This window comes from Buteo buteo, chromosome 1, assembly GCF_964188355.1.
Source record: "Buteo buteo chromosome 1, bButBut1.hap1.1, whole genome shotgun sequence".
In the NCBI taxonomy this organism is placed as follows: Eukaryota; Metazoa; Chordata; class Aves; order Accipitriformes; family Accipitridae; genus Buteo; species Buteo buteo.
In genome coordinates this window covers 14,398,046-14,406,170 of record NC_134171.1, presented here as the reverse complement: position 1 = coordinate 14,406,170, position 8,125 = coordinate 14,398,046, and the positions used below count along the sequence as shown (strand labels likewise).

Below are 8,125 nucleotides of genomic sequence, written 5' to 3'. Positions count from 1 at the left end.
GCCTCTCGGGGCCGGAGCGGCGGTGGCTCTGCCCCCGGGGCAGCGGGCGGAGACCCCCGGGCAGCCCGGGGACCCCCGGCGGCGGTTCCGCGGAGCGCCCGGCCCGGTGCAGCCCCGCCGCGGCTGCGGGAGAAAGAGCCCCGGACGCCGGCACCGGGAAAGGAGGAAAAGTCGCTTTTCGGATTTTGGCCTAAACCCGCACCGGGTGGACACGGGGGGACAGCCCGCGCCGCGCAGCCCTCCCGCGGGTTTGGGTGAGGACGAGGGGATTTGGGCACCTGAGCCCCTGCTCCCCTTGTAGATGTTATTGCGGAGTTCCCCCCTCCGCACACGGGCAGGCACATAAAGAAAACGGCCAGCTCGCTGCTAACGCAAGTCGGACGCTCTCTTTGCTCTCGGGACCTTTGCCATCTGCAAGCGTTTGGGGTAAAAACCGAGGCGAGGGCAGGGTAAAGCTTTCGGGCTTGGGAGGAGGCGGCTGGATCGGCAGCAAGGTTGGGAGCCGCGCCTCGGCCACCGCGCCCCATCGACGGCTGCTCCTGGAATAGCCGGCGTCACCCCAAAAAAGCGATCGAGAGAAAGGCTCCCAGCGGGGGGAAGGCTCGGAGAGCACAAGCGTCCCGGAGCGAGCAGGCGGGGAGAGGCAGGTCCGTGCTGGCGGGCAGGGGCAGAGGTGATGCCCCGCTGGTGCCGGCCCCAAATGCGCCTGGAGGAGCGGTGTTCTTCTTCAGGACAGCCGGCACCTTTGCGAGAGCTTTAAAAAAAAAAAAAAGAAAATGAAAATAGGCGTGTTGTCACTGAAGGGAAACCGCTGCCTTAGCCACGGGGCTTTCACCAAGACAGCCAAGTTCCCTTTTGGGCAGAGCAGAGAGTCTCGAAGTCTGTTTGACATCTTGAAGCTTAAATAACCGTAAGGCATTGTTACTGCCTGGCAGCAAAGTGCCTCGTTACGCCTGATTGAGCTAATTGCTTTGAAATAGGATATATTATCTATAATTATAGAGATCTTGGAGGAGACGGCCAGCCTTTTCTTTCATCTTCTCCAAGTGCATCATAATGTCGCGATCAAATTAATTTGGGCCACTTGAAATAGTGCCTTCCTTTCAGCCCGGCTCCTCCGACCCTCAAAGAGCCGGGGACGCCTCGGCGGCTGGAGTTTGGCCATCCAAATCGCCGCTCCCGGTAACCACCGGAGGAGCAGCCCAGGTGCCTGAAGCCTGAAAAGTAGTTTAGGTTATGTTTAATCTGGGCAGAAAGGGAAAGGGGAAAAGAGAGGGAAAGGGGAAAAGAGAGGGAAAGGGGAAAAGAGAGGGAAAGGGGAAAAGAGAGGGAAAGGGGAAAGAGAGGGAAAGGGGAAAAGAGAGGGAAAGGGGAAAGAGAGGGAAAGGGGAAAGAGAGGGAAAGGGGGGGGGGGAGAAAAAAAGAAAAGAGCTGAGGTCTTTTGGCATTATCCGACGCTCAGCGGAGAAGGAGCAGCGGCGTGAGCAGGGAGGGTTGAGACTTGAAGGGCTTTGAGGGCTCGTAAAGCCCGCGGGACATTTTCAGCGCTTGCGATAGATCTGGCTCCTCGCCCCCAGGGCTGAGCCGCTCAGAGCTGGAGCAAGGCTGGCCGAAGGGCGCGCAGGGAGCGCGCAGGCAGCGCGCAGAGAGCGCGCAGGCGGTGCCCGACGCGGCAGAGCTGCCCCGGAGCCGCCAGTCCCCAAAGCCTCCCCGTGTCCCGCGGGGCTGTCTGGTCTCCTGAGAGCTGCCGTCTCGGGGGAAATAAAATAGAAACAAGGGAAACAACAACACCCCTCTCCTTTCTGAGTTCTGCCTTTAAGTCAAAGATAACGTTTACAAAAGGCAGACAATGCCCTGAATTGGCTTAGCGCTGCCTCCTGTCCTCCCTCCCCATCCCCCACGCACTCCTCCCAGCCCTTGTTGTTGTATTCCCACCGAAATAAAATGCTATGGGTAATGGCTTTGCCTAGCACATTCATTATACTGAAACGGGACTGTTTAGGATGCTAATTGCCCAATATTGTTATCTAGCACAAGTGCCTTCAGGGAAGCGCCACGGTTCCCAATAAAAACACTGGACTGGAACAAGCACCAATAAAGTCACCTATTCCCCCCCGCCCTTTCATTTCGGTTTTCCTTACAGCCCGGGGAGGAAAATAAGAGAGAGGGACCTAAAAGCAAGTCAGAGTATCAGCACAACGGAACCAACACAAAAAAAAAGCAGTTCCTAAAATCCAGCGGTGTTTTGGTCACCCAGAGCGCAGCGAGCAAGGCGAGAAGAATTTGGACACTAAAATTTCCCGCTAAACAAAGAAACACATCTCGGGGCAGATTTCGTTTTGTAAATTTGGTTTCTCCATTCCTGGCTTAGAACCTGTAGATTTCATTGAGAAAGAAAGGAAAGAAAGAAAGGAGGAAGAAACGAAAGAAACTTTACTGGCTTCCAGTTTTCAGCCCAAGAGCTTGCCAGCATGTGAATTAGAATCAAGTCCTTGCTAGGGTACAGTGATTAAAATACCACCGAGTATGACAGAAACGTAAACACAAAGCGTTCATTGCTGGGAGATAAATAAAGAGCTAATTATCTCATTCTGTCAACTCTCAATGAGAGCGGGATCTCGCTCTCAGTATGGGACGCACACTCATCTCCTCAAACCTCAGCAACATCCCAATGTTCAAACTATTCTGCAAAAGAAAAGTGGGGGGGGGAACCCCAGCAGCTCTATTTTTCCTTTCATATTTCCATCAAAACAATGAGCTCGAAAGCAGCCTAAGGGCTGCCTGGAGGTCTAATAAACACATCACTTTTTCTTCTGCGCAGTTGCGTTTGGGATCGGGGGAAAAAAAAAAAAAAAAAAGATCCTACCTGTAGGATCGGGTGGAGGGGACACCGTGAAACACGATGCATCGATATTTGTGCGTGTTTTCTTAGGCGGGGGGCGGGGTGGGGGTGCACCTTCGCGTCAAGCACCGGGCTTTGGGAAAATGTCGTGTGATTGGTAGAGCAAACTAATTTTGTCAGGCTGAATGTGCCGATGTCCCAGGGCTAAGGCGCCTTGCTCCCTTGATGCGGGTTAACGTCCTCAATAGTCCCCCTCCAGCTGAAGCCTTTGATCAGACCGCTGCTGGCGCCTAAAAACAACATCACTTGTCTGCCTATTAGAGGCACTGACTAATCGTGACAGATTGTTTATTCTCGCAATTAGCAATGCAGCCGCTTCCCCGAGCACCCCCCCCCCCCGCCCCATACACCCCCCCCTCCGCCCCAGCGCGGCCCGACCCGGCCCGACGGGGCGCGGGGGAGGCTGCGGGCAGCGGCGGGGAGCGGAGCCGGGCCGGGCCGGGCGGCGGCACCGGTGCTGCCCGCCTCGCAGGAGCGCTCAGCCGGGAGGGGAACGGGATGGATCCGTGCGAGCTGTACCGTCGGCGACGAGGTCTGGGCAGTGTGCGCTCACCCGAATCTGTAGGAGCGCACGGGGGTAGCCTGGAAGTCGCCCACAAATCGTCTTCGCCTCGAGGGATCGTACACGAGCATAGCACAACGTGGGCGAGGTAGGTATGTGTGTGTACGCGCAGGACGGTGTCTGCAGTAAGCACGCGGCAAGGGTGTACACTCACGCGTGTGTGAGATACGTGCGTGTGTGTAGCTGCGTGCAGGACAATTCATTTCCATCAGATCCCGTTGCTTATCAGTTAATAAAATGTCTATTATATCAATTCATTTCATAATCTATACGCTCCTAATCTACCATCTTTATTGGGTCCAGTTAAAAGGAAAGGGAATTCGCTGTCTTTCCCCGTTTAGATAATTGCCCTTAAATGACTGCAAGAGCCTCTTGTGTTTCGAGGAGATTAGAGCCCTGCAGCTATCAATAAACTTTTCTCAGCGAGCGGCCAATCACGTTATTAGAGAGCGGCTCCGTTTTACTGCACATCCGTCCTGGGCGCAGGGATAAGGGCTCGTAAAACGAATTTACAAAACAAAATAGCCGGGACTTTAATGGGTCTGGGGCTTAGATGTTCCTTTTTTACGTGAATGAACATTTCATTATCTGGAGACAGGCACGCATCTATGCCGTGACACGTTGCGCAATTGATGTGTGTGTGTACGTACATAGGCGCAAACCTCCGCGGACACGTCGAATACACGGCAGGGCCAGCGCTCATTTTAAAAAAAAAACAAACAAGTAAGCAAACAAAAAAACCCCTAAAATCACTTTTTCGGGAGGCAGCCAGGCTGTGGGACAGGCAGGGGCTCCCTCTGCGAGGTCACACTCAGGACAGCCCCATATTTGTCGGTTTTTCCAGAAGAACACGCCTCGGGCCCGCTCCCTCGCGCTTCGCAACCAGAAAGGCCGGCTTTTCTTCCGCCGTTAATCCATTTTTTTTCCCCCAGATTTTTGACCCTCCCCGTCCCGTCCCCAGGGCTGGGAGTGCTGCTGCTGCGGCAGCCCCGGCCTTCTTCACTCCCGCCTGCGGTGGCGCGCCGGGGCCGGGGGAGCGGGGCTGGGGGAGCGGGGCTGGGGGCGCGGAGAGGGACTGGGGGAGCGGAGCGGGTCCGGGGGCGCGGAGCGGGACTCGGGGTGCGGAGCCGTGGGCGCAGAGCGGGGCTGGGGGCGCGGGGTGGGGCGGGGCGCCCCGACGGCGAGCCCGGCTTGGTGCGTCCCCCCCCCGCCCCGCCCCTCCCGCCCGCTGCCGCCGCCGCCGCCGCGCCGCAGCCAATGGGGCGCCGCCGCCCCGCCCCCCGCGCGCTGGTTGGGCGGCGCCTTCCCCCCGCGCCGCTTTATCAGGCGGCGCCGCCCGCCGCGGGGCCGGAGCGCGCCGACGGCTGCCCGCGCCCCTCGCGCCGCCCCGGCCCCATGAGCCGCGGCGCCCGCTCCCGCCCGGCGCTGCGGTGGCGACGGCGGGCCGCCTCTGCATGGCCCCGGCTGTGGATATGACCACCGCGCCCACCGGGGTCCGCAGCGACGAGCCGCCCGCATCCGCCTTCAGCAAGCCCGGCGGCGGCGGCGGCCTCCCCGTCGCGGCGGCGATGGGCGGGGAGGAGGAGAGCGACAAGCCCAAGGTCTCCCCGTCCCTCCTGCCGTTCAGCGTGGAGGCGCTCATGGCCGACCACAGGAAGCCGGGCGGCAGGGAGGGCCCCGAGGGCGCCGGGCCCCCGCCGGGCGCCGGGGCGGCCGCCCGCGCCAGCCTCAGCCCCCGCCTGGGCGCCCTGACGGCGGAGGCGCCGCCCTCCCCGCTGCCCCTCGGCGGCCACTTCTCCGTCGGGGGGCTGGTCAAGCTGCCCGAAGACGCCCTCGTCAAGGCGGAGAGCCCCGAGAAGCAGGAGCGGAGCCCCTGGATGCAGAGCCCGCGGTTCTCGCCGCCTCCCCCGAGTAAGTAGGGGCCGGGGGCGGGCGGGCCGGGACACCCCCCCACTCCCCCGCCGCCCCGGGCCGCCTGCGCCCTTCCCGCGGGGCCGGGCCGGGCTGCGGGGGCGGCCGCGGGATTTCCTCTCGCTTTCGCCCAGCCCGGCCCCTCCCGGCATGTTTTTCCCGGCGGTTCGCACTCTCTGCCGGGCCACTTGGGCCGGCTCAACGTACCGAACCGCTTCGGGTGTGCGCGAAGCCGGAGGGTGGCCGCGGAGGCGAGGGAAGAGCGGCCGCGCCGGGGCGAGGTCTTGCTCCGAGCCTTAACCGAAGCGGGGGGGGGCAGCAGCCCGGTCTGCCCCTTAGCTTAACTTGGGGCTCCAGCTGCCCCCGCAAAAGCCTGCCTCGGCCTCAGCGGTGTTTTCTCCGAAAGTGGCTCAGACGGTTTCCTAGGGACCCGCACAGACCGGGCTCCCAGGCGTGGCGGGCTTCTGCCCCACCGGCTGCGGCCTCAAGTGTTGCATCTCCGAAGTCCGAGGAGCCGCAGTTACTGATGTTTTCCCGCTTTACTACGGAGAGATCTCAAATAATAAAAATAGCAGCGGGAGGGCCGAGATCAGAAAAGTCCGTTAATCCTTTCCAGCGGCTGCGCTGAGCCCCGGGCCGCCTGCCCTCGGCCGGATCCCGCTCCCTCCCCACCCGGGCTCCCGTGGAAAGGGGCGAGCTTGGGCTGAGGCTCTCCGGAGAGTTTGGGGTGCTTTTAGCAGAGCCGCGAACAGAGCTGCTTTCTCTCTCCCTTGGAGAAAGGCAGGTTTCCCGACAGCACTTTGTGTAGAGTATCGCAGTGGCTTAATTTATTTAAATTGCAAAGTAAAAGTTGTTGTTGCTAAGTAAACCCGGGGCAGATCGAGGTTGAGGGCCCTTAGAAATGTTAAATAAGAGGAGAGGAGCAGACCGGTGAAGAGCGGTAGATAGAGGCTGAGTGTGAATTCAGAGCCCGTAATTAATTACATGCTTAATCCGGTTCCCAGGGGCCTAATGAAGAGGGTGTGAGTCTGAACGGCCAGCCCGTTTTGTTTATTTTTTTTCCTTAATCCAATAAAAAGGACAGAACTTTTTTTTTTTGAGCGTTACTCCTTTCAGCTACATCTCCTCTGTATAAGCTGGGAGCTGTGAAGGCAGAAGGTGGAGGGTGTGTGGGTGTCTGACTCCTGACTCCTGCCCTTTGCCGAGTTTTTCCATGGAGTCAGAGAGGTTCTTGCTACGAAGCGCAGTAACTTGGGTCCTGGGAGTCTTGAAAAACCTGATTCTTTAGTAAAGCACCGGCTTTCTTTACTAGAACAGGAGACATCAATTTGAAGCGTGCCCCGGGCAGCCCTAGAGTTTTTGGGCCCCTTCACTTTGTGCAGGACCTTATTTTCCCGTTTCTCTCCTGCTGCTGTTGGGCTGGGGGCTCTGTGGGGTGTGTGGGTTCAGGCGCTGCTAACCGTGATGTCTCTCTTTTTTCCCCCTCTCCTCCGGCTGCTCCTCGGCACAGGGCGCCTCAGCCCCCCGGCCTGCACCCTGCGCAAGCACAAGACGAACAGGAAGCCCCGGACACCCTTCACCACAGCGCAGCTGCTGGCCCTCGAGAGGAAGTTTCGGCAGAAGCAGTACCTGTCCATCGCCGAGCGCGCCGAGTTCTCCAGCTCGCTCAGCCTCACTGAGACCCAGGTGAAGATCTGGTTCCAGAACCGCCGCGCCAAGGCCAAGCGGCTCCAGGAGGCAGAGCTGGAGAAGCTGAAGATGGCAGCGAAGCCCATGCTCCCGCCTGCTGCTTTCGGCATCTCGTTCCCGCTGGGCGGCCCGGCCGTAGCTGGCGCCTCTCTGTACGGCGCCTCGAGCCCTTTTCAGCGGGCAGGGCTGCCTGTGGCTCCTGTGGGACTGTACACAGCGCACGTGGGATATAGCATGTACCACCTCACATAGAGCTGAGCCCCACTGAGCCCAGCCAGCCGGCCGGCTGCTCTTGCCAGCCCCGCACGCACTCCCTCCCTGCTCCTCTGGCTCCTCACTGCGGACTTCTCCACGGGCCCGTGGCAGAGACTTCTCCAGTCCGGCTCTGCTTGGCCTCTCTGCTTCCCCCTGTGATGCTGGCCCCCTGGTCCAGTGCCGTTCCACTCTCCTCAGCAGTCCTGGGAGCTGCTCAGCTCTCCAGCTGGCAGAAACCTGAGGCATCGCCCCAGCTCCTCCCTGGCACAGGGTGGCGATGGGCCAGCCCTGCCCTGCTTCCCCGGGTCCGGCTGGCAGCCTGGGGAGAGCCTCCCGCTGTGGGGGAAGGAACTATGGAAGAGAAACAGTAGAAAGGGGGCTGAAAGACAGGACGTTTCTCTTACTTTGTGCAAGGCGAGGTCAAGAGGCAGAAGTGCAGAGCAGCCTCTCCCGTCCCTGTGTAACAGCACCGTCTGTTACCTGTGTTCGTTCTTCCACCAGCTCCTTTGGAAGGGGCTCTGTGTACTATGTAATATACTGTATATTTGAAATTTTATTATCATTTATATTATAGCTATATTTGTTAAATAAATTAATTTTAAGCTACTGTTTGATGCGGTTTGTTTGCTCCTTGCCCTGCCGGGGGTGACAGAAGAAGAGTTGAAATTTGTCTGTATGTTGGGGACAGGAGAGAGGGACCGGCTGTTTTTTCTTCCTCCCCAGGAGACTTCAGCCTCAGACAGCGAGGCCTCGGCCGAGTTTCCAGCTTGCTGTGTACCCCAGAGCTGCCCTGTCCTCACAGCTGT

The 8,125-nt window shown here is 59.3% G+C and overlaps 1 protein-coding gene across 1 annotated transcript; it reads left to right on the top strand.

The window, feature by feature from the left end:
• Positions 1 to 4,838: 4,838 nt before the first annotated feature.
• Positions 4,839 to 7,920, top strand: MSX1 (msh homeobox 1). Its single transcript, XM_075040939.1, has 2 exons — positions 4,839 to 5,375; positions 6,886 to 7,920. Exons 1-2 carry the CDS (start codon positions 4,919 to 4,921, stop codon positions 7,314 to 7,316), a joined length of 888 nt encoding a protein of 295 aa, XP_074897040.1. The 5' UTR covers positions 4,839 to 4,918; the 3' UTR covers positions 7,317 to 7,920.
• Positions 7,921 to 8,125: the final 205 nt, after the last annotated feature.